This window comes from Pongo pygmaeus, chromosome 4 (assembly GCF_028885625.2).
Source record: "Pongo pygmaeus isolate AG05252 chromosome 4, NHGRI_mPonPyg2-v2.0_pri, whole genome shotgun sequence".
Taxonomy (NCBI): domain Eukaryota; kingdom Metazoa; phylum Chordata; class Mammalia; order Primates; family Hominidae; genus Pongo; species Pongo pygmaeus.
Window position 1 is genome coordinate 145398302 of NC_072377.2, and position 26658 is coordinate 145424959.

Consider the following 26658-nt stretch of genomic DNA (forward strand, 5'->3'; position numbering starts at 1 on the left):
GTCCCTGCAAATCTAATGGTTTTAATAGCTGTGTAGTATTCCACAGTGTAAGTGTGCAATTATATATTATTTACCTAATGATGGGCAATCACTTTGTGTCAAGTGTTCTGTTATCTTCATGAACCATGCTGTGCTATCATTTCATATATTTCCTAAAATATTGGTGTTATTTCTACGAAATTGATTATCAGATGTGGAATTGATGCATCAAAAATATTAATAATTTTAATTTTAAAATATGTCACTGGATTGCCTTCCAAGTATTTTGGAACCAACCAGTTATGAGCACTCCTTCTATCTCAAGAAGCAATAGTGGTTTTACTTTCTGCCAATGTGATCTCTGCGAAATGATATTTCATTGTTACTTCAATTTTAAATTCCTGTATAGCATTAGTGAATTTGAGCATATTGTCATATGTATTTTGTTGATTTCTATTTGATCTTCTTTGATTTATCCATTAAGTTATTTGCCTACTTTTCTATTGAAAAAAAATTTTTAGTTTCAGTTTGGAAAAGTTCTCTGTACCTTATAGATATTAACTGTTTATCTATTTTTTGACATTTTTAATTAAAATTTTTATTTTGAGATAATTATAGATTCACATGTGGTTGAAAGAAATAGTAAAAGGAGATGCTGTGTATTCTTCACTAAGTTTTCCCCAATAGTAACATCTTACAAAAACATAGGGCCATACCACAACCTGGATATTGACATTGATACAGTAAAGAAGTAACATAGTTCCGTAACAACCAGATTCTTGATATCACCTTTTTATAGCCACATCTGCTTCCCTCCTTAATGCTGGCAAGCAGTAATCTGTTCTCCATTTCTCTAATTTTGTTACTTTTACTTCAGAAATAAATAAAAGTATCTCTATTTATAGATACATTTTTAAAAATTATTTTTATATTTTTTTTTATTATACTTTAAGTTCTGGGATACATGTGCAGAACGTGCAGGTTTGTTACATAGGTGTACGTGCCATGGTGTGTTTATCTATTATCTGCACCACAAATATATTTTCCTCCTATATTATTTCTATTCATTTGTTTGTACTAATTTTGTCATATATAAATGTGTTTAAAATGTATGAATTAAAATATATCTTTTTCCTTTTATGGATTTTAATGTCTGCATATTTAGTTAGAAAGGTCTTCCCAGCTGGGCATGGTGGCTCACGCCTGTAATCCCAGCACTTTGGGAGGCCGAGGCGGGCGGATCAGGAGGTCAGGAGTTCGAGACCAGCCTGGCCAACATGGTGAAACCCTGTCTCTACTAAAAATACAAAAATTAGCCAGTCACGGTGGCACGCGCCTGTAATCCCAGCTACTTGGGAGGCTGAAGCAAGAGAATTGCTTGAACCCGGGAGGTGGAGGTTGCAGTGAGATGAGATCGTGCTATTGCACTCCAGCTCTGGGTGACAGAGCAAGACTTCATCTTGAAAAGAAAAAGAAAGTTCTTCCCAACTCCTATATTGAACATTCATCAATTAAATGTATTTAATAAATACTTATTGAGTGTTCTCTATGTGCCAGGCATGTTCTACACATTAGACATTTAGCAACGAAGTTTATTATTTTGTAAATCCAAATTTCCAGTTAGTATCACTTTCCTACTGCCTGAAAAATTTCTTTCATATTTTTTATAGTGCATATGTTCTGGCAACAAATTCACTCAGCTTTTGTCTGAGAAATATCTTTATCTCTTTTTTTTTTTTTTGAGACGGAGTCTCACTCTGTTGCCCAGGCTGGAGTGCAGTGGCGTGATCTTGGCTCACTGCAAGCTCCACCTCCCGGGTTCACGCCATTCTCCTGCCTCAGCCTCCCGAGTAGCTGAGACTACAGGCGCCTGCCACCACGCCCTGCTAATTTTTTGTATTTTTAGTAGAGATGGGGTTTCATCGTGGTAGCCAGGATGGTCTCGAACTCCTGACCTCGTGATCCACCTGGCTCGGCCTCCCAAAGTGCTGGGATTACAAGTGTGAGCCACCGTGCCCGGCCTTTTATCTCATTTTTATTTTTGAAAAAGTATTTTCACTGGGCATAGTTGACAGTTTTTTAAAAGATATAATTTAGTTGTCTTCTGGCTTGCATAGTTTCTAATAAGATGTTTGCTTTTTTATATATGAGTCTTCCTCTCCTCACCCCTCATGGTTAGTGTTAAAAATTTTCTTTTTATCCTGACTTTTGCAGATTGATTGTGATGTGCTTAGTATGGTTTTCTTTATGTTAGTCTGTTGGGGTTTGTTGATATTCTTGGATCTGTGGATTTATCATTTTCATCAAATTCAGGAAAAATTCAACCATACTTCTTCTAATAGTTTTTTCTTTCCTTCCATCCTTTCTGAGACTCCAGTAACACATATGTTAGATTATTTGATGCTGTCCCACAGGTCATTGAAGCGTTCTTTATTTTTGTCCATTTTTTTCTTTCTCTGTGCCTCATTTTGAGTATCTTTTATTGACATATTTTCCAAGTTCACTAATTTTTCCTTTTGTAGCATCATATCTGGTAATCCTAAACAGTGTATTCTTCATTTCAGAGACCATATTTATTTCTTATCTGTATAAGATTCTTTTTGTCTCTTTTAAAATTCATTTTACATGTCTCCACAGAATAGTTTTCTTTTTATCTATATGTTTGAGCATATTAGTACATGTATAATAGATGTTTTAACTTTCTTGTCTGCTAATTTCAACATTTTTGTCCTTAGTTTGCTTCTTTTGATCTGTCTTCTTATATGGATATATTTTCTTGCTGTTTCGTTTGACTGGTAATCTCTAATAAGATGCTAGACATTGTGAATTTTACATTGTCAGATGCTGGATTTTGTGTGTGTGTGCATATGTGTGTGTGTGTGTGTGTGTTCATTTAAAGCAGTGATTCTTGGTAAGAAACAGTTTTGCCCCCTCTACCCCCCACCCAGGAGATAATTTGGCAATGCCTGGATACATTTTTGGTTGTTACAACTAGGGAATTGCTACTGGCATCTAATAATGGAGCTCTGAGATGCTGCTAAACACCATCCAATTGCTGCCAAACATCCTACGGTGCACAGGACAGCTGCCCAACAATAAAGAATTAGCTAAAAATGTCAGTAGTTCCGCTGTTGAGAAACTCTGCTTTAAAGAGTCTTGGACTCAGTTCTGACATGAAGCTAAGTTGCTCAGTACCAATTTATTCCTTTCAAGGCTTCATTTTAAGATTTGTTAGTACACATTCAGAGCAGCTTTTAGTGTAGCACTAATTTGGCCTTCTATTACAGCAATACTTTTCTGAGGACACCACCTAATGCCCTGTGCATTAAGAGGTCTCTCTTCTCTGACTGGTAGGAATGTGAAGTATTTCCAGCCCTTTGTGAGCTCTAGGAATTATTCTATCCACTTTTTTTTTTTTTAATTTTAAAAGGATAGCCTGATCTGGGGAGTTTGATCAGCGATCTGTGATCTGTGATCTCATCACTGCACTGCAGCCTGGTGACAGAGTGAGACCATGTCTCAACATAAAAATTAAAACATTAGAATTGAGGTTGAATGTTATCAAATATTTTATCTGCATCTTTTGAGGGAGGTATAAATTTTTTCTTTGGCAATGTTAATGTGTTGAATTTACGATTTATGATTTTCTTGTGGCAAACCAACCTCTACTTCCTTGGATAAACATAATTTGATTATAATTTATAATCCTTTTTATATACTACTTATTTTGTTAAATTTTCAAAAAAATTTTTGCATCTTTATTCCAGGTGATACTGATATGTCCTTGTTTTACTTCCTAATTTCTTCTTTGTTAAGTATTCAAGTTATAAATGAGAATCTAGCATAAATTGAATAGTTAACAAAGAAGAATAATCTTTGAAAACTTCCAGAAAATTTTCTATTTCCTGTAAAAGTTTGTATAATCTTTGAATTACTTCTTATTTGATTGGAGAACTCACTGTTGAAGTTATCTGTATCAGGATTTTGATTGGTGGGAATGTTTCTGATTACTGACTCAATTTTAATAGTATAAGGACTATTCAGAGTTTAATTTACTCTTGAGTCAGTTACGTAGATAATATTTTTTCAGGTATTTTCCTGTTTAATCTAAATTTTCAGTTATATGCTCATACTTTCTACAGAATCTATAGTGATATTTCCCTTTCCATTCTTGATATTATTTTTGCTTCCTGTCTAATTTACTTTTCTTCAGAATTCTGCTTTCTGATTTTTGTTTTTGCTTTGAAGTATTTTTATATTAATTATACTGATTCATTTGTCTTCTTTTTATTTGTGTTTGCAGGAGATGTCCTCTTCCCAGCCTTTTATTTTAAACCTTTTAGTATTACGGGCATATTCCACAAGTTCTTTGCTACTGTCTCACTGAGTAGCAGAGTCTAATTTTTCTTTCCTTGAACTTTGACTGGTCTTAATATTGGAAGTAACATTCTGGGATTTATGAAGTCAGGTCATAAGAAGTCTTACAGTATGCTTTGGTCTCTGAGAATATTTGTTTTGGGGGAAGCCTGCCACCATGTAAGCATTCTGACTACCTTGAGATTGTCATACTGTAAAGAAGCTCAAGCTGGACTTGTGAGAAGCCAAATGGATAGAAAAATTACTAACCAGTCTCCAGTTGTCTTAGCTTTCCAAGCTTAGGTGCCAGAAAAATGTAGAAGGCTTCAGGTGACTGTAGTATGCTGGAGCTGGCTCTTGTACTGGCTTATGAGAACTGATAATGCAAATTTATTCCCAACTCTGGATTCAATGATGTCACTTTGGTATCTTGAAACTGGCCATGGTATGAGTATTTCTGCCACAGAAATAGGCAAATGCTACAAAACAGAGTTTTTTGTTTTTCTTTTTTCCTAGAGACCTAGTTGTTAAGCATTTACCAGTACACTACTGCACCTGATTGCAAGCAAGAACCACTCAGTTGAGTCAGAACCAGGAGAAGTAATAGTAAGTTGTTTTAAGATATTAGGTAGTTGGGATGGTTTACTATATAGCAATGGATAACCTGAACAAGTACTCTTTCTTAGATAATCTATAAATTTTAACTCGAATATTTATTTAGTTTACATTTACAATACCTAGTGATATCTTTAGGCACAAATCTTTCAATTTTTTGTGCATTATTTTTGTCTCACCATTTTTATATCTCTATTTCCTTCCTTTGTTGATCTTCTTTTGAAATGACTGAGTACTTTTTATTGTTCCATTTCCTTCTGTATTATTTGGAAGCCCTTTTCCAAATAGCTAGTGCTTACCCTAGAAAATTAAGCATGTATCCTTGATATATCAAAATCAAAAGTTAATTGAAACCCTTCCTCCTTCTGGGAAATGCAGGGACCTTACATTTTTAAAATCTGTTTAATCCCTCTTGACTTATACACTATTTTTGTCATGCTTTAAAAATATTTTAAAACCCCACAAGATATTAGTATTATTTTATACAATCAACGTTGTTTTAAATGTACTTACATATTTACCAGTTTTGTTTCTCTTCCTTACTTCTTGCCCCTCTGACCTTTCATCAGGGATAATTGTCTTTCCATGTTAGAATACTTTGAGAATTTCCTTTAGTCCAAAGATGCTGGTGAGGAATGATTTCAGGTTTTGTTTTTCTGAAAATGTCTTTATTTCATCATAATTATTGAAAAGCATTTTTTCTGAGGGTATAATCTTAGGTGTGACCCCCACAGCACATAGTAAATATTATTCCAGTGTCTACTGGTTTCCATTGTTGCTGTCAAGAATTTAGCTGTCAATCTGTCATTCCTTTAAAGGTATTCTGTTTATTTTCCTTTGGCTGCTTTTAAGATTTTCTGTGTGTCTGATATTTTGCAGTTTTACCATGATGTGTCTTTATAATCATCCTGTTCTGGATTCAGTAGGATTTTTTTTAATTTTTAATTTTTCCATAAGTTATTGCAGAACAGGTGGTATTTGATTACATGAGTAAGTTCTTTAGTGGTGATTTGTGAGATTTTGGTGCATCCATCACCTGATCAGTATACATTGCACCATATTTGCAATCTTTTATCCCTCGCCATCCCCCACTCTTGCCCCCAAGTCCCCAACGTCCATTGTATAGGATTTTTGAATTCGTGAATTAATGCCTTTACATCACTTTGAGCATATCCTCAGCTGTAATGTTCTCCAATGTTGCTTCTGTTCCATTGTATTTCTATAGTATTATTTTAGTACTCTAATTAAACTTATTTTAACCTTATTACTCTATCCCATCTATTTCTACCTTTTATTTTAACATCTTTTGCTCTTTGGGCTTTATTGTGGATAGTTCACCCACCTTAAAGTTTAATAATTCTCTCTTCTTGCTGTTGTCTGAATTTGTACCCCCAAATTCATGTGCTGAAAATTCAATCCCTTATACAACAGTGTTGGGAGGTGGGGAATTTCGGGAAATGTTTAGATTATGAGGAATCTGCCCTCATGAATAAATTAATGGCATTGTAAAAGGACTTGATGGAAGGAGCCTGTCCCTGTCTTATGCTTTTGACTCTGTCATGTGACGATGCAGCAAGAAGATCTTCACCAGATGCTGGTGCCTTGATCTTGGACTTCCCCTAGCCTCCAGAATTGTGAGAAATAAATTTCTGTTCTCATAAATTACTCAGTCTGTGGCAGTCTGTTATAGCAGCACAAATGGTCTAAGATACTTTTATTTGCTCTTTTTCAAATTTATTGTTACTTTGTATAGTTTCTAGTTTCCTCTGGAAACTTTCAAGCTTGGCATTTATATCCTGAACACAATAAGCTCATGGTTTTAGCGTCTATTTCTGATATGTCCAGTAACTGGGATCCTCATGGGTCTATTCCTGTGGTGTGTTTTAAAATTGTATCTTTATGGTGTTTTGTCTCCACATAAACCTGGTTATCTTTGATTTTGTGCTGAAAGTTGTATTAAACACTTCTTCCTGGAAATAATTTGGGGCTTATAAAATTTTCTTTCTCCAGAATGGATTTTAATTGACTTTTGCCAGGCATCTTGGGGCACTAGCAATCATGGGTAATCTTAATCTATTTCAAGCTTCAGGTATTCTAGATAAAACCTCGTTATCTAAAATTTACATGTATTCTTTAAGTATGGTTATTCAATTTCCTAGCCAAACATGAGAGATTGTTTAAGAAGTTCTACCATAACTGGTAGACTCAGGATTTTGACTTTTGTTTCTCTAGTCCTTGGAGACTGTCAAAAGTATATCTCAGTATTCATTCACCTATTTTTTTCCTTTTATTTCCAGTTGGTACATAATAATTGCACATATTTATAGGATACAGAGTGACATTAATGTATAATAATAAAATCAGGGTAATTAGCATATTCATAATCTCAAACATTTACCATTTTTGCATGGTGATCATTTAAAATACACTCTTCTAGCTTTTTGAAAATATATAAGAAATTATAGTTAACCATATTCATCCTACAGTGCTACAGTGTTGCAAAACACCACAACCCATTCCTCCTATGTAGCTATAATTTTGTATCCATTAACCAACCTTTCCCCATCCTCGTTTTCCTTCACCCTTCCCAGCCTGTAATAAGCACAATACTACTTCCATGAGCTCAGTAAAATTTTGTAGCTGCCATATAAGCGAGAACATGTATTTATTTTTCTGTGCCTGACTTATTTCACTTAACATATGTCCTCCAGGCTCAGCCATACTGCCATGAATAACAGGATTTCGTTCTTTTTTATGGCTGGATAATATTCCGTTGTGCATATACACCACATTTTCTTTATCCACTCATCTGTTGATGGACATTGAGGTTGATTCCACATAGTAGCTACTGTGAATAGTGCTGCAGTAAGTATGGGAGGTGCAGGTATCACTTTGACATACTGGTTTCCTTTTCTTTGGATAAATGCCCAATAGTGGAATTGCTGGATGATATGGTAGTTCTATTTGTAGTTTTTTGAGGGACTCCCGTACTGTTTTCCTTAGTGGCAGTGCTAATTTACATTCCCACCAACAGCATTTATGGGCACAGTGGCTCATGCCTGTAATCCCAGCACTTAGGGAGGCAGAGGCAGGAAGATCGCTTGAGGCCAGGAGTTCAAGACGAGCCTGGGCAACATAGCAAGACCCTGTTCTTCACAAAAAAGAAAAAAAAAAACAAACAAAGCAGTTGTAGAACTCCTTTAAGTATTTCTTGTAGGACTTGTCTAGTTGTAATGTACTTCCTCAGTTTTTGCTTGTTTGGGAAATACTTTATTTCTCCTTCATTTCTGAAGTATAGCTCTGCTGGGTATAGTATTTTTGGCTGATAGTTTTAAAAAATTTCAGCACTTTGGATATATCATCTCATTCTATCCTAGCCTGTAAAGTTTCTGCTGAGAGATCTGCTGTTAGTCTAATGGGAATTTTCTTATATGTGACTTGTCACTTTTCTTTTACTGTTTTTAGAATTCCTTCCTTGTCTTGAGTCTGGTACCTTAGACTACTCAGCCATCCTGATGCCCTACTTCTTATATAGAAACAACCCAGATCCAAAGTGGCCAGAAAATTACTTTACCTTCTGAATTTGTGGTCTTTTTCAGAATCTCTACCTGTTAATTCTCCATGACTTTATTAGTCATTAGATACTTTTATAATTTTAAAATATCTCCAATGGTATGGTTGGTTCAAATTACCAGTTCTGCATACTGGTAATGTAAGTCCTCTGTTGAATTGATTTTTGAATACATTAATTTTATTCCAGTATCTTCTAGTTCCTGGTGTTGCAGATGAGAAGTTTCAAATAACTTGAAATAATTCCCCTCTATATAATTATCCCTGATTTTGACTTTCTTTCCATAGTTATATATTTTTTCTATGCTATTATATTCTCATTTTAAAGATGTTGAATGACAATGTAATTTTCTTTTCTTTACAAGTGGTAGCTTATTTACAAGTATTTTTGAAGTTTATTTTCCTGGAAAGTTTTCTTAAATTATAGATTTTAGTATTTCTTCTGTTTTATTACTTCAGATTTCTTCTTCAATGGCTCCAATTATATTTGTATTAGATGTTCTTTGCCTTTCTTTTGTAGCTAACACTTCTAAATCCTACCTAGCTCTTTTTTTTTCTACCTAGCTCTTTTTAAAAAAATATTTTACTTTTTATTCTTGTTTTCATCTTATAGTTTTCTTTAGGCATTATCCATAGTGTTTATTTGCTGTTATGTGCCTTCTGGTTTAGTGTTTACTTCTGAAAAAATTATTTTGCTTTTATTTCTAATATTTTACTGAGTTTTCTCATCTCTCTTTTCAAAGCTTTTTCTTCTCCAATCATATCATTACTGAGTCTCTCTAATTCTGATTTGTGTATTCTTGCATAGCTTTTCATTATTTTCTAAAAATGTTTAAGTTGTTTTCAAATATTATGTAGCAATTTGTGGAATTTTCTTTCTTGTGTGTATTTATTTCCTTTAGTGTAATTATTTATCCTCTCCTTTAAAAATAATTTTATATCAGATTTGCCCATAATCCTTTTCTTATGTTATTTCCTTTAGTGTAATTATTTGTCCTCTCCTTTAAAAATAATTTTATATCAGATTTGCCCATAATCCTTTTTTTATGCTCATGTTTATATGAAAAGTGCTTCCCTATAATTTTAGAAGAAACAGACCAGGACAATTTTCCTATCTTTGTTGCTCTATAGATTTCTATTCAGCTATTGTCATGAAATGATAAAAATATAATTCTTTAATATCTTACTTTGTGACACCCTTTACCCTTTTTACTTGGACCTTTTTCCTTTGTTTAATTGTCCCCCACCCCCAACATTTTGCTTCATATGGACTCAATTCCTATCAGTTCCTCCTCAGTATAGGGGTTTTTGCTACAAGAAGACATTTGTTAGTTGAGAAGTTCATAGGGCTAAGACAGGTTTAGCACAATCCCATCTATTTGTAGCCCCTTCCACTAAGTTTTGAATTTGCTTTTATTTCTAATATTTTACTGAGTTTTCTCATCTCTCTTTTCAAAGCTTTTTTTTTTTCTTACTCAGGGATAATTGAATCAGGACCTTCGATTTCCCCCCTTTTACCCATGACTATTGTTCTCAAATTGTTTTACTATGCTTTCCAGTGAGTGCTTATTGGCACTTTTTGGAGTTCTTCAATTCTCAACACCATCAAAAGCCCCATAACCTTCTTTTGCTTCCTCCTGAGACTCTTTTCATGTGCTTATTGGTCATTTCTGTATCCTCTTTGGAGAAACACCTATTCAGATCTTTTGCCCAATTTTTAATTGGTTTATTCGTTTTTCAATTGTCGAGTTGTAAGAGTTCTTTATGTATTCTAGATGCAATTACTTTATTAGATATATGATTTGCCAAGATTTTCTCATTGAGGGTGCTGTCTTTTCACATTCTTTTTTAGCTCCCACTTATAAGTGAGAACGTGTAGTATTTGGTTTTCTGTTTCTATATTAATTCACTTGGGATAATGGCCTAGACCTCCATTCAATGGGCTGCAAAGGGCATGATCTTTTTCTTTCTTTATGGCTGCATAGTATTCAATGATGTATATATACAGCACTGTATTGTATTGTATTGTATTTTTTTTCAGACAAAGTCTCACTCTTGTCCCCCAGACTGGAGTGCAATGGCGCAATCTCGGCTCACTACAACCTCCGCCTCCCGGGTTCAAGCAATTATCCTGCCTCAGCCTCCTGAGTAGCTGGGATTACAGGCGCCTGTCACCAAGCCTGGCTAATTTTTGTATTTTAAGTAGAGACAGGGTTTCTCCATGTTGGCCAGGCTGGTCTCGAACTCCTGACCTCAGGTGATCTGCCTGCCTCGGCCTCCCAACGTGCTGGGATTACAGGCGTGAGCCACTGTGCCTGGCCAATGTACTGCATTTTATTTATCCAGTGCACCATTGTGGGCATTTAGGATTATTCTCTGTCTTTGCTATTGTGAATAGTGCCATGATGAACATACACATATATGTGTCTTTATAGTAGAATGACTTATATTCCTTTGGTTATGTACACAGTTATAGGATTTGCTGGCTTGAATGGTAAGTTCTTTGAGAAATCTTCAAACTGCTTTCCACAGTGGCTGAACTAATTTATATTTCCACCAGCAGTGTATAAGCATTCCCTTGTCTCTGCAACCTCACCAGCATCTGTTATTTTTGACTTTTTAGTAATAGCCATTCTGACTGGTGTGAGATGGTATCTCATTGTGGTTTTGATTTGCATTTATCTAATGATTAGTGATGTTGAGCATTTTTTTCATATGCTTATTGGCCACATGTATGTCTTCTTTTGAGAAGTGGCTGTTCATGTCCTTTGCCTTTTTTTTTTTTTTTTTCGAGACAGAGTCTTGCTCTGTCACTCAGGCTGGAGTGCAGTGGTGCCATCTTGGCTCACTGCAACCTCCACCTCCTGGGTTCAAGCGATTCTCCTGCCTCAGCCTCCTGAGTAGCTGGGACTGCAGGCACACACCACAAAGCCCAGCTATTTTTCTTTTTTTTTTTGTATTTTAAGTAGAGATGGGGTTTTGATGTGTTGGCCAGGCTGGTCTTGAACTCCTGGTCTTAAGTGATCCACCTGCCTTGGCCTCCCAAAGTGCTAGTATTACAGGCATGAGCCACTGTGCCTGGCCCTTTGCCCATTTTTTGATGAGGTTGTTTGTTTTTTGCTTGTTAATTTGCTTAAGTTCCTTATAGATTCTGGATATTAGACCTTTGTTGAATGCATAGTTTGCTGATATTTTCTCCCATCCTGTAGGTTGTCTGTTTACTCTGTTCATAGTTGTTTTTATTTTTTAATTTTATGGGTACATAATAGGTGTACATATTTATGGGATACATGAGACATTTTGATACAAGTATGCAATGCACAATAATCACATCATGGAAAATGAAATGGCCATTCCCTTAAACATTTATTCTTTGTACAAACAAGCCAGTTATGCTCTTTTAGTTATTTTTAAATATACAACTAAATTATTTAGACCATAGTCACCCTATTTTGCTATCAAATACTATGTCTTATTCATTTTTTCTATTTTTTGTCCTCATTAAAAATCTCCACCTTCTGTCCATACCCCACTAAACTTTCTAGCCTTTGTTAACCATTCTTCTACTATCTATCTCCATGGGTTCAAATATTTTGTTTTGTTTTTCCTTTTTGAGACAGGTCTTGCTGTGTCACCCAGGCTGGAGTGCAGTGGTATGAACAGAACTCAGTGCAGCCTTGACCTCCTGGGCTCAAGCAATCCTCCTGCCTCGGCCTCCTGAATAGCTGGGACCACAGGCATATGCTGCCATGCCCAGCTACTTTTTTGATTTTTTTTGTAGAGATGAGGTCTCACTTTGTTACTCAGTTTGGCCTTGAATTCCTGGGCTCAAGTGATCCTTTCACCTCAGCCTCCAAAAGTGCTGTGGTTACAAGCATGTGCCACCATACCTGGCCTTGTTTTGATTTTTAGGTACCACAAATAAGTAAGAACATACGATATTTGTCTTTCTGTGCCTGGTTTATTTCACTTATAACATAATGACATCCAGTTTCATCCAGGTTGTTGCAAATGACTGGATCTTGTTTTTTTTTTATGGCTGAATAGTACTCCATTGTGTATATGTACCACATTTTCTTTTCTGTTTTTTTAGACAGTCTCGCTTTTGTCGCCCAGGCTGGAGTACAGTGGCGTGATCTTGGCTCACCACAACCTCTGCCTCCTGGGTTCAAGTGATTCTCCTGCCTCAGCCTCCCAAGTAGCTAGGATTATAGGCATGCGCCACCATGACCGGCTAACTTTGTATTTTTAGTAGACACGGGGTTTCTCCGTGTTGGTCAGACTGGTCTCAAATTCCCAGCCTCAGGTGATCTGCCCACCTCGGCTTTCCAAAGTGCTGGGATTACAGGCGTGAGCCACCGCACCAGGCCCATTTTCTTTACCCGTTCATCTGATGATGGGCATGTAGGTTGCTTCCAAATCTTGGCTATTGTGAACATTGCTGCAATGAACATGGGAGTGCAGTTATCTCTTCAATATACTGATTTCCGTTCTTTTGGAAAGAACGGAAATCCTACCTAGCAGTGGGATTTCTGGATCACTTGGTAGCTCTACTTTTGGCTTTTTGAGGAAACTCCAAGCTGTTCTCCATAGTGCTTGTACTAATTTACATTCCCACCAACAATGTATAAGGATTCCCTTTTTTTCACCTCTCCAGCATTTTTTATTTCCTGTCATTTGGATAAAAGCCATTTTAACTGTGGTAAGATGATATCTCATTGTAGTTTTGATTTGCATTTCTCTGATTATCAGTGATGTTGAGTATCTTTTCATATACCTGTTTGCTATTAGTATGTCTTCTTTTTTTTTTTTTTTTAAAGTAGTTAGCATTTAATGAAAACTCCCTCCATGTGGCTTCAAGCCACCAGGACACAGGCCCCCCCAACACTCTTAATCTTCTCCTCAGCTCTTCTGCTGAAGAATTTGGCCTTCACGATGACAGGCTGCTTTGGGAGCTTTCCCTTTCCCAGAACTTTGTAGTAGCCCGATCGCACCACATGAATGATGGGAGCAGCCCCAGTCTTGTTTTTAGCAGCATTCACCCGTGTCTGTTCACTGACCAAAGTCCACAATTTGTCAAGGTTGACAGTTGGGCAGAAGCTCTGGTTCCTCTTTAAGTGGTAATGCTTCATACCAACTTTCCCAAAGTAGCCTGGGTGGTATTTGTCAAAGTTGATCCGGTGGTGATGCAGACCACCAGCATTACCGCGGCCGCCGGGGTGCTTCCGGTGCTTGCCTATGCGGCCGTGGCCGTGGCTCACGTGGCCCCGAAGTTTCCGGGTCTTCCTCAGTCTGGATGGCATGTTGGAAGCCCAGACGAAAAAAAAAAGCTAGTATGTCTTCTTTTGAAAAACATCTATTCAACTCTTTTGCCCATTTTAAAATTAGATTATTAGATTTTTTTTTCTATAGAGTTGTTTGAGCTCCTTCTACATTCTGGTTATTCATCACTTGTTAGATGGGTAGTTTGTAAATATTTTCTCTCAATCTGTGGGTTGTCTCTTCACTTTGTTGATTGTTTGCTTTGCTGTGCAGTAGGTTTTTAAGTTGATGTGATCCCATATATCCATTTTTTTCCTTTGGTTCCCTGTGATTGTGGGGTATTACTCAAGAAATTTTTGCCCAGACTGATGTCCTGGAGAGTTTCCCCAATGTTTTCTTGTAGTCGTTTTATAGTTTGATGTCTTAGATTTAAGTCTTTAATCCATTTAAATTCAATATTTGTATATGGTGAGAGATAGGGGTCTAGTTTCATTCCTCTGCATATGGATATCTAGTTTCCCAGCACAGACTGTCTTTTCTCGAGTTTATGTTATTGGCACCTTTGTCAAAAATGAGTTCATTATAGATAAGTGGATTTGTTTTTTGGTTCTCTATTCTGTTCCATTGGTCTATGTGTCTGTTTTTATGCCAGTACCATGATGTTTTGGTTACTATATCTCTATGGTATAATTCGAAGTCAGGTAATGTGATTCTTCCAGTTTTGTTCTTTTTGCTCAAGATAGGTTTAGGTATTATGGTTATTTTGTAGTTCCATATACATTTTCAGATTGTCTTTTCTATTTCTGTGAAGAATGTCCATGGTATTTTGACAGGGATTGCATTGAATTTGTAGATTACTTTGGGTAGTATGAACATTTTTACAATATTGATTCTTCCAATCCATAAACATGCAATATCTTTCCATTCTTTTGCGTCCTCTTCAATTTCTTTCATCAGCATTTTATATTTTTCATTGTAGAGATCTTTCACTTCTTTGGTTAATTCCTAGGTATTTAATTTTATTCGTGGCTATTGTAAATGGGATTACTTTTTAATTTCGTTTTCAGATTGTTCACTGTTGACATAGAGAAATACATAATTTTTGTCGGTTGATTTTGTATCCTGCAACTTTACTGAATTTATTGTTTTAATAGTTTTTTGGAGTCTTTAGATTTTTTTAAAATGAGATTATATCATCTGCAAACAAGGATAATTTGATTTCTTCCTTTCTAATTTGGATGTCCTTTATGTCTTCTCTCTCTCTCTTTTTTTTTTTTTTTTTTTTTTTTTTTGAGATGTGGTCTTGCTTTGTTGACCAGGCTGGTCTCGAACTCCTGGGCTCAAGCAATCCTCCTGCCTCAGCCTCCAAAAGTGCTGGGATTACAGGTGTAAGTCACTTCGCCTGGCCTAGGAAGCCCTTTATTTCTTTCTCCTTTCTAATTGCTCTAGCTAAGAGTACTATGTTGAATACTATGTTGAATAACAGTGGTGAAAGTGGGCATCCTTGTCATATTCTAGGTCCTAGAGAAAAGGCTTTGAGTTTTTGCCTACTCAATATGATACTAGCTGTGAGTCTGTCATATATGGTTTTTATTATGTTGAGGTATGTTCCTTCTATACCCAGATTTTTGAGGGTTTTTAAGATTTCAATAGTTTTGGGGAACAGGTCGTTTTCAGTTACATGGATAAGTTCTTTAGTGGTGATTTCTGAGATTTTGGTGCACCTGTCACCCAAGCAATGTACACCGTACTTAATATGTGTAGTCTTTTATCTTTCACTCCCCTCCCACCCTTCCCTCCAAGTCCCCCAAATCCATTATATCATTATGTCTTTGCATTCTCATAGCTTAGCTCTCACTTGTATGTGAGAATATACAATATTTGGTTTTCCATTTCTGAGTTACTTCACTTGGAAAAATGGCATCCAGGTCCACCCAAGCTGCTGCAAAAGCTATTATTTTATTTAGTTTATGGCTGAGTAGTATTGCATGGTGTATATATACCACATTTTCTTTATCCACTTTTTGGCTGATGGGCATTTAGGTTGGTTCCATATTTTTGCAATTGTGAATTGTGCTGCTATCAACATGGCTTGCACATGTGTCTTTTTCATTTAATGACTTCTTTTCCTTTGGGTAGATACCTGATAGTGGGATTGCTGGATCAAATAATAGCTCTACTTCTAGATCTTTAAGAAATCTCCAAACTGTTTTCCATAGTGGTTGTGCTGGTTTACATTCCCACCAACAGTATAAAAGAGTGTCCTCTTCACCACATTCGTGCCAACATCTATTACTTTTTGATTTTTAAATTATAGTAATTCTTGCAGGAGTGAGGTAGTGTCTCATTGTGCATTAGGAAATTTAGTATACAATAAAGACAGCATTTTTGTTGAGGAAAGGATGCATTTTAAAAAACAAGTTTTTCAAAAATATAGGAGGGGTTGTGGTTACTTCTAGAAACAGTAGTACAGTCAGGAAAAATTCAGCACAATATGTATCAGTGGAATTCATCTGATCAAACTTAAAATATTATTCCTTGCATTATAGTTCTGAGCGGGTACCATAGGTAATAGTTCTATTGTGTTGTTCACTTTAAACTAGAGCAAGAAATTTTTCTAATAAGTGGAATTGGGATGCTGTGTAGCTGGTGTTGGCCTGGTAAATGCTTAATACACATGTATGTGCATATATATGTATGCATATACCATATACATATATTATAAATTTAACTGATATAAAGGATGTTTGGTAAATAGTTTAAAATAGTTATAAAATATACAATTCTCCCTATTATCAATTATCACAGAATGTTTTCCTTGATTTTTGCTGAACTTTTCTATCCATAAACTATCTATGGTTGTAATTGACAAGCATAGTTCTCACATGAATGTCTGTTGGTATTTTCATTTATCTCAACAAATAATATAGAGTAAAATGACAAAGACATTGAATCTTGACCTGTTTGTCAATGATGTGACTTCCTTGCTGCATTGGATAATACCTCTTAAATACTGGAAAATTATTTGTTGATTTTTGTGCTATTCACAATGTAACAGCTACAAATATGATACACTTTAAAAAATAGTGGTATACTTTAACTTTTTAATTTTTTTTTCAATGGGTTTTTGGGGAACAGTATTTGGTGACATGAATAAGTACTTTAGTGGTCATTGCTGAGATTTTGGTGCACCCATCACCCGAGCAGTATACATTGCACCCAGTTTGTAGTCTTTTATTCCTGACTCCCTTCCCACCCTTTCCCCCTGAGTCCCCAAAGTCCATTGTATTATACTTATGCCTTTGCATCCTCATAGCTTAGCTCCCACTTATGAATGAGAACATGTGGTGTTTGGTTTTCCATTCCTGAGTTACTTCACTTAGAATAATGGTCTCCAGTTCCGTCCAGGTTGCTGAGAATGCCATTATTTCATTCCTTTTTATGGATGAGTAGTATTCCATGGTGTATTATGTATATAATACATATATTTTACATATATATATATATATTACAATTTCTTTATACACTTGTTGACTGGTGGCTATTTGTGCTGATTCTATATTTTTACAATTGCAAATTATGCTGCTATAAACATGTGTGTTCAAGTATCTTTTTCATATAATGACTTCTTTTCCTCTGGGTAGACACCCAGTAGTGGGACTGCTGGATCAAATAGTAGTTTTACTCTTAGTTCTTTAAGGAATCTCCACACTGTTTTCCATAGTGGTTGTACTAGTTTACATTCCCACCAGCAGTGTAAAATTGTTCCCTTTTCACCACATTCTGGCCAACATCTATTATTTTTTAATTATGACCATTTTTGCAAGAGTAAGATGGTATCACATTATTGTTTTAATTTGCATTTTCCTGATAATTAGTGATGTTGAGCATTTTTTTCATATGTTTGTTGGCTGTTTGCATATCTTCTTTTGAGAATTGTCTATTTATGTCCTTAGCCCACTTTTTGATGGGATTTTTTTTTCTTACTGATTTGTTTGAGTTCCTTGTAGGTTCTGGATATTAGTCCTTTGTCTGATGCAGAATTTGTGAATATTTTCTCCCACTCTGTGGGTTGTCTGTTTACTTTGCTAATTCTTTTCTATGCAAAAGCTTTTTAGTTTAATTAGGTCCCATTTATTTATTTTTGTTGTAGTTGCACTTTCTTTTGGGTTCTCAGTCATGAATTGTTTGCCTAAGCCAATGTCTAGAAGAGTTTTCCTGCTGTTATATTTTAGAATTTTCGTGGTTTCAGGTTTCAGATTTCAGTCTTTGATCCATCTTGAGTTGATTTTTGTGTAAGGTGAGAGATGAGGATCCAGTTTCAGTCTTCTACATGAGGCTTGCCAGTTATCCCAGCACCATTTCTTGAATAAGGTGTCCTTTCCACACTTTGTTTTTGTATGCTTTGTTGAAGATCAGTTGGCTGTAAGTATTTGACTTTATTTCTTGGTTCTCTGTTCTGTTTCATAGGTCTGTGTGCCTATTTTTATACCAGTACCATGCTGGTTTGGTAACTATAGCCTTTTAGTATAATTTAAAGTCAGGTAATGTGATGCCTTCAGATTTCTTCTTTTTGTTTTGTATTGCCTTGGGGATGTGGGCTCTTTTTTGGTTCCATATGAACTTTAGGATTGTGTTTTTCTAGTCATGTGAAGAATGATAATGGTATTTTGCTGGGGATTGCATTGAATCTATAGATTGCTTCTGACAGTATGGTCAATTTCACAGTATTGATTCCTGCCATCCATTAACATGGAATATATTCCATTTGTTTGTGTCATTTATGATTTCTTTCAGCAGTGTTTTGTAGTTTTCCTTGTAGAGATCTTTCACCTCCTTGGTTAAGTATATTCCTAAGTGTATTAGTCAAGGTTCTCTAGAGGGACAGAATTAATAGGCTAGATGTGTATATAAAGGGGAGTTTATTACAGAGTATTAACTCACACAATCACAAGGCCCAACAATAGGCCATCTGCAAGCTGAGGAGCAAGGAATCCAATCTGAGTCCCAAAGCTGAAGAACTTGGAATCCGATGTTCAAGGGGAGGAAGATCCAGCATGGGAGAAAGATGTAGGCTGGGAGGCTAAGCCAGTCTAATCTCTCCACGTTCTTCTGTCTGCTTTTATTCTGGCTGCACTGGCAGCTGATTAGATCGCACCCACCCGGATTGAGGGTAAGTGTGTCTTTCCCAGTCCACTGACACAAATGTTAATCTCCTTTGATAACACCCTCACAGACATACCCAGGAACAATACTTTGCATCCTTCAATCAAGTTGACACTCAGTATTAACCATCACAAGTCCTCCCCTTGTCAACTTGAACCCCTTGTCAGCTTGTCAACTTGATACACACCTCCTGAAATTATAGATAATCTTCAAATTAAGACAATAATAAGGTCATAATTATTCCTAACATAATACAACTATCCTTCATACAGCCAAGAATGCACCAATTCCCAACCCAAATGCTATTACGTAAAGTTAACAACACTTAAATGTTGATATGAAGTCAATAAATCTTATGTCACATGATAAACAAAAAAGGAAATAAAATGAAGATATTTTCTTAATACAAATGTATAAATGCACAAACATGTTTTTAACAAAGAAGGAGGAAATACTCATGACAGTTAAAGTCCTCATTTCTGTAACTGGTCACGTGGTTCATAGTTGGTATTGATGACTACCTTCTTCTACTACTCATTCTGTATTCCCTTTGCCTTCAGCAAGCACCTCAGCAGGTAGTGGTTTTTTCCTGGTGTAGTGACCCAAACCTTCATTCCCGAAGGATCTGGGCCATTTGTAGTCCTGCCTGGATTGTGCTGTTGTAGTTTCCCATTGACACAGGGCATGGTAATACTAAGAGACACCCTAAGGGATCTTGTGTATTCCATGCATACTCTTCCTTACCTCCATTGTGGAGTAGTAGACTGATTTCATGTTGAGAGTCTGGGTCAGTCACCCCAGCCAGCACTGTAACTTCCTTCTTAGACTGTTGGTTTAAAGGTAGGAGGAGCCCAAAAAGTGTCCAGGTGGCAATCTTAATTTCCAGTTTAATGGAATCGTGGTTGTGTCTTCTGGTGGCAGCATTCCTCCCTCTGGAACTAAGACCTCTAGGCCAGCAGAACATAATGTCACAGGGACAGGAAGTAAAAATTTTGCTAGTGGGTCACTAGGGGTGATGGTAAGGGGTGCCACTTCCACTTCCACCCCTTGATTCCTGGACCCGTGAATTCCGGCTATGGGAGAAACAGTACCATATATTGGATGCTGATTCAGAGCATACACAACCTTCTGGATAATTTTGCCCCAGCCCTGCAAAGTATTGTCACCTAGTTGACATTGTAATTGTGTCTTCAAAAGGCCATTCCATCATTCTATCAATCCAGCTGCTTCAGGATGATGGGGAACATGTAAAGACCAGTGAATTCCATATGCATGAGCCCACTGCTGCATTTCTTTAGTCATAAAGTGAGTGCCTTGGACAAAGGCAATGCCGTGTGGAATACCACGATGGTGGATAAGACATTCTGTGAGTCCACAGATGGTAATCTTGGCAGAAGCAATGTGTGCAGGATAGGCAAACACATATCCAGAGTAAGTGTCTATTCCAGCAAGGACAGATCGCTGCCCTTTCTATGATGGAAGAGGTCCAATATAATCAACCTGCCACCAGGTAGCTGGCTGATCACCCTGAGGAATGGTGCCATATCAAGGGCTCAGTGTTGGTCTCTGCTGCTGGCAAATTGGGCACTCAGCAGTGGCCGTAGCCAGGTCAGCCTTGGTGAGTGGAAGTCCATGTTGCTGAGCCTATGTGTAACCTCCATCCCTGCCACCATGGCCACTTTGTTCATGGGCCCATTGGGTGATGACAGGGGTGGCTGGGGAAAGAGGCTGAGTGGTGTCCACAGAACGAGCCATCCTATCCACTTGTTTATTAAAATCCTTCTCTGCTGAGGCCAGCCGTTGGTGAGCACTCATATGGGATACAAATATCTTCACAGTTTTTGACCACTCAGAGAGGTCCATTCACATACCTTTTCCCCAAATTTCTTTGTCACCAATTTTCCAATCATGCTTCTTCCAAGTCCTTGACCATCCAGCCAAACCACTGGCTACAGCCCATTAATCAGTATATAATTGCACATCTGGCCACTTCTCCTTCATGAAAAGAGCACAACCAGGTGCACTGATTGAAGTTCTGCCCACTGGGAAGATTTCCCTTCACTGCTGTCCTTCAGGTATGTCCTAGGAAGGGGCTGTAGTGCTGCAGCTGTCCACTTTCAGGTGGTGCCCGCATATCATGCAGAACCATCTGTGAACCAGGCCTTAGTCTTCTATTCCTCATCAACTGATCATAGGGAACTCCCCACGAGGCCATTGTTGCAAGCTGGGGAAGAGAAGGCAGGTTGGCAGGAATGGAGACCATGGGCATTTGAGCCACTACCTCATGTAACTTACTTGTGCCTTCAGGACCGCTTAAGCCTGATCACATATATACCACTTCCATTTGATGATGGAATGCTGCTGTGCACATCCCACTTTATGGCTAGATGGGTCAGAAAGCACCCAGTTCATGATAGGCGGTTCAGGTTGCTTGGTGACTTGATGACCCATAGTCAAACGTTCAGTTTCCACCAAAGCCCAGTAATAGGCCAAGAGCTGTCTCTCAAAAGGAGAGTAGCTAGCTGCAGAAGATGGAAGGGCCTTGCTCCAAAATCCTAGAGGTCTCCACTGTGATTCACTTATGGGGGCCTGCCAAAGGCTCCAGATAGCATCCCTATCTGCCATTGACACCTCAAGCACCATTGGATCTGCTGGGTCATATGGCCCAAGAGACAGAGCAACTTGCACACAGCCTGGACGTGTTGTAGAGTCTTCTCCTGTTCTGTACTCCATTCAAAAGTGAGAGCCTTTTGGGTCACTCCATAAATGGGCTGGAGTAACATACCCAAATGAGGAACGTGTTGCCTCCAAAATCCAATAGGCCCAAATAAGCCTCTTTTGTGGTTGTAGGAGGGGCCAAATGCAGCAACTTATCCTTCATCTTAGAAGGAATATCTTGATAGGCCCCACTCCACGGGACCCCTAGAAATTTTACTGAGGTAGAAGGTTCCTGAATTTTAGTTATTTATTTTCCATATTCTGGCATGCAAATGTCTCACCAATAAGCCCAATGTGTTTGCTACTTCTCACTCACTGGGTCCAATCAGCAAAATGTCATCAATGTAACGAATCAGTGTGATATCTTATGGAAGGGAAAATCAATCAAGTTCTCTCCAAACAAGATTATGACACAAAGCCGGAGAGTTGATATACCCCTGAGGTAGGATGGTAAAGGTATATTGCTGGCCTTGCCGGCTGAAGGCAAATTGCTTCTGGTGGGCCTTATGGACAGGAATGGAGAAAAAGGCATTTGCCAAATCAATGGTTGCATACCAGGTACCAAGAGATGTGTTAATTTGTTCAAGCAATGAAACCACATCTGGTACAGCAGCTGCAATTGCAGTTACCATTTGATTAAACTTATGATAATCCACTGTCATTCTCCAAGATCCATCTGTCTTCTTCACAGGCCAAATAGGAGACCTGAACGGGATGTGGTGGGAATCACAACCCCTGCACCTTTTGAGTCCTTGATGGTGGCACTAATCTCTGCAACCCCTCCTGGGATGTGATATGTTTTTTGATTTACTATTTTTCTAGGTAGAGGCAGCTCTAATTGGTCTTCCTATTTTGCCTTTTCCATCATAATAGCCCTCACTCTACCAGTCAGGGAGCCGATGTGGGGGTTCTGCTAGCTGCTAAGTATGCCTATGCCAATTATGCATTCTGGCACTGGGGAAATGACCACAGGATGAGTCCAGGGACCCACTGGACCCACTCTAAGTCAGACTTGAGCTAAAACTCCATAAGCCCCTACTTTAACTGGAGGACTACCATGATGTTTTGGGTCCCCTGGAGTCAATGTCAGCTTAGAGACAGTGTTCAGTAGTCCCCGAAATGGCAATCATTTCCCTTTCCCCAATACACAGTTACTCTGGTAAAAAGCCATAGGTCTCCATGGGGAAGGATGAGAGAAAGACTAACAGCATAAATTGTTGTCAGTGTCATCCTTGTATCCCTGGGATAAATCCCACTTGGTCATAATAAGTGATCTTTTAACAGCATAAATTGTTGTCAAGGGGACCCAGCCTCCCCTTCATTTAAGGGATTCTAGGTCTGTAAACTGGTTTAAGTCTGGAAATTGATTGAGGGGCTGTGATCCTCTGTTTTTATAATTCAAATTAGTCTTTTGTCCACTTGACCTGGAAGTTTTCTGCTTATATAAATTAAATAAGAATGCAGTAGGCTTCCTATCATTTTCACTTCTAGGAACACCATGATTAATTAACAGATGCCAGAGATCTACATGACTCAGACTATTCTGATTGCTGCTTTGCCTCTGGTGTCCATTATGGTAGCTACGCCCACCTTGCCTTTGACAGTTGAGTGGCCCCTGCCACCTCGAGAGCCAATTATTCCCATTGCATTTAAGTTTTGTAGTTGAGTGACTGTGGTTTCTACCGTAAAATCTAGCATACAGAGAAGAGCAATCACAAAGCTCTTCAAGGATGCAGGTGCTCCCCTCACAAATCTGTTTTGCAAAGTATTAGTCAAGAATATATCTTCTGGATCCTCCCAGCTGGGATGAGTAGGTCTCAACTGACTAATCCACTCTACCATCCCAATCTCCCTAAGCCTTTTGATCCCTTCCTCTACATTAAACCAAGGGAGATCAGACATTTCCAGCTTGCTCACAGTGGGCCATCTTTTAATCCACATTTCAGCTAACCAAGCACATAAATTATTAGAACCTTTTTAAACTCCCCAAGCTGCAACATTAAATGCAGAATCCCTGCTTAGTCGGCTCAAATCAATAAATTCAGCTTGATCCAATGCCTTGGATCTATATTCCATCCACCATTATCCCACACCCTTAATATCCATTCCTATGCCAGTCCTCCAGATTTTTGCTTATATAAATTAGAAAGCTCAAGCAGTTCTTTTCGAGTGTAGCACACCTCCTCGTGGGTCACACTCTGAACCTCACCCCTAGGGCCCTCCTGGGACTTTAGTCTAGTTTATAGGTCTAGAAGCAAACAGGGGTGGTTGGGGGTGGGTCCTGAGGAGAATCAACATTATCTTGCCTGGCAACGGCCTCAGGGGAGACCATCACTGTTGCCTCAGGCAGTGCAGGGTTTATCTCCTCAGACAAAGGTGGAAAGGCTGATGGCAGTGTGGGTTGGGGAGGACATGTTGCCACTACTGGGGATGAGAAAGCTGTTTCTTCTGGCAAAAAAAGGTTCATCAGAATTTACAATCTCAGTGTCCCCAGCTTCATCAGGGTCCTTTCACATATCCCCATTCCAAGTTTCAGGATCCATTTCTTTTCCAATCAATGCCCTCATTTCAACAGTAGACACCTGGCAAGGCTGTGCATGCACCTTTCATTGCAGGTCAGCCACTGGTATGATAAGAACTTGTGTCTGATTTCCCGCAATTTCAGCTCTTTCTCTACAGGAGATAAGACTCTCACTCAGGGCAATCTTAGCAGGTTTGAGACTCAGTATCTGCTTCTGAAGCTAGGAATTAGAATCCTTAAGTTCATCATTTTCTTTCATCACTTTGTCCAGTGAACTTAGGAGCAACCAACCAACTTCATTATGTTCCTTGGTTCCGCACATATGGTCAAAGGTATTATATATAGAGTTACTAAACTCCTTGCCTCTCACGAACGGTGAATCAGGAGTGTCAAATGAATTTATTTTGTGTAACTCTGTAAACAGTTTGTGCCAAGGACTATCAGTGTTCTCCATACTATTAGAAGTACAGTCCTTAGCATTTTTGGGTCTAATCATATTAAGCAGCCATCTCCAGAAACCCCAAAACCAATGAAAGAACTCCATCCTTAATAGTCTGTTCCTCTAGAACCACTCCTGGGACCAAAATCTGTATGAGTCAGGGCTCTCTAGAGGGACAGAACTAATAGGATAGATGTATATATAAAGGGGAGTTTATTAAGGAGTATTAACTCACATGATCACAAGGTCCCACAACAGGCCATCTGCAAGCTGAGGAGCAAGCAAGCCAATCCAAGTCCCAAAGCTGAAGAACTTGGAGTCCAATGTTCAAGGGCAGGAAGCATTCAGCACAGAAGAAAGATGTAGGCTGGGAGGCTAAGTCAGTCTAATCTCTCCATGTTCTTCTGCCTGTTTTTATTCTGGCTGTGCTGGCAGCTGATTAGATTGTGCCCACCCAGATTGAGGGTGGATCTGCCTTTCCCAGTCCACTGACTCAAATGTTAATCTCCTTTGATGACACCCTCACAGATACACCCAGGAATAATACTTTGCCTCCTGAAATCCAATCAAGTTGACCCTCAGTATTAACCAGCACACTAAGTATTTTTTTTTTTTTTTTGGCAGGTGTTGTAAAAGGGATTGAGTTCTTAATTTGATTCTCAGCTTGGTTATTGTTGGTGTATAGCAGTGTTGCTGATTTGTGTGCATTGATTTTGTATCCTGGAACTTTACTGAATTCATTTATCAGATCTAGGAGCTTTTTGGATGAATCTTTAGGGTTTTCAGAGTACATGATCATATTGTCAGCGAACAGCAACAGTTTAACTTCCTCTTTTCCAATTCGGATGCCCTTTATTTCTTCCTCTTTCTGATTACTCTGGCTGAGACTTTCAGTACTATGTTGAATAGAAGTGGTGAAAATGGGCGTCCTTGACTTATTCCAGGTCTCAGGGGGAATGCTTTCAACTTTTCTCCATTCAGTATGATGTTGGCTGTGGGTTTGTCATAGATGGCTTTTATTACTTTGAGGTATGTCCCTTCTATGCCAATTTTCTTGAGGGTTTTTATCATAAAGGGATTTTGAATTTTATTAAATGCTTTTTCAGCATCAATTGAAATGATATATGGTTTTTGGTCTTCATTCTGTTGATATGATATATCATATTGATTGATTTGTGTATGTTGAATCATCCTTGTATGCCTGGGATAAATCCCACTTGGTCATAATAAGTGATCTTTTAACTGTATTGTTGAATTCAGTTTGCTAGTATTTTGTTGAGGATTTTTGCATCAATATTCATCAGATATATTGGCCTGGAGTTTTATTTTATTTTGATGTGTCATTGTTTGGTATCAGGATAATACTGGCCTCATAGAATTAGTTTGGAAGTTAACCCCTCCTCTACTTTTTGGAATAGTTTGAGTAGGATTGGTATTAGTTCTTCTTTAAATGTTTGGTAGAATTTGGCAGTGAAGCCAATGGGTCCCAGGCTTTACTTTGCTAGGAGACTTTTTGTTACAACTTTGATCTAATTACTTGTTATTGATCTGTTTAGGTTTTAATTTCTTCATAGATCAACCTTGGTAAGTTGTACGTGTCTAGGAATTTATCCATTTCCTCTAGATTTTTAAATTTATTGGCATACAGTGGCTCATCATAGCCACTAATGATCCTTTGAATTCCTGCAGTATCAGTTGTAATGTCTCCTTTTTCAGCCCCGATTTTATTTACTTGGGTCTTCTCTCTTTTTTTCTTCATTAGTCTGTTTAAAAGTTTGTCGATTTTATTTATCTTTTCAAAAGATTGAGTTTTTGTTTTGTTGATCTCTTGTATTTTCATCATTTCAAATATATTTCTGCTTTGATCTTTATTATTTTCTCTACTAATTTTGGATTAAATTTACTCTTGCTTTTCTAGTTCTTTAAGATGTATAGTTAGGTTATTTAAATGAGGTTTTCATTCTTTTCCAATGTAGGCAACTACAGCTATAAATTTCCCTCTAATAGTACTCCTTTTGTTGTATCTCATAGG

At 37.7% G+C, this 26658-nt stretch overlaps 2 protein-coding genes across 12 annotated transcripts in view; one reads left to right on the top strand and one right to left on the bottom strand.

Annotated features, from left to right (window-relative positions):
* LOC129037293 (protocadherin alpha-C2) overlaps positions 1–26658 on the top strand; it is a 224925-nt gene that overhangs the window by 100384 nt on the left and 97883 nt on the right. The window lies entirely within an intron of this gene.
* Positions 13318–13848, bottom strand: LOC129037297 (large ribosomal subunit protein uL15). The gene has a single exon (XM_054489285.2). The coding sequence runs from the start codon at positions 13821–13823 to the stop codon at positions 13377–13379; it is 447 nt and encodes a 148-aa protein (XP_054345260.1). The 5' UTR covers positions 13824–13848; the 3' UTR covers positions 13318–13376.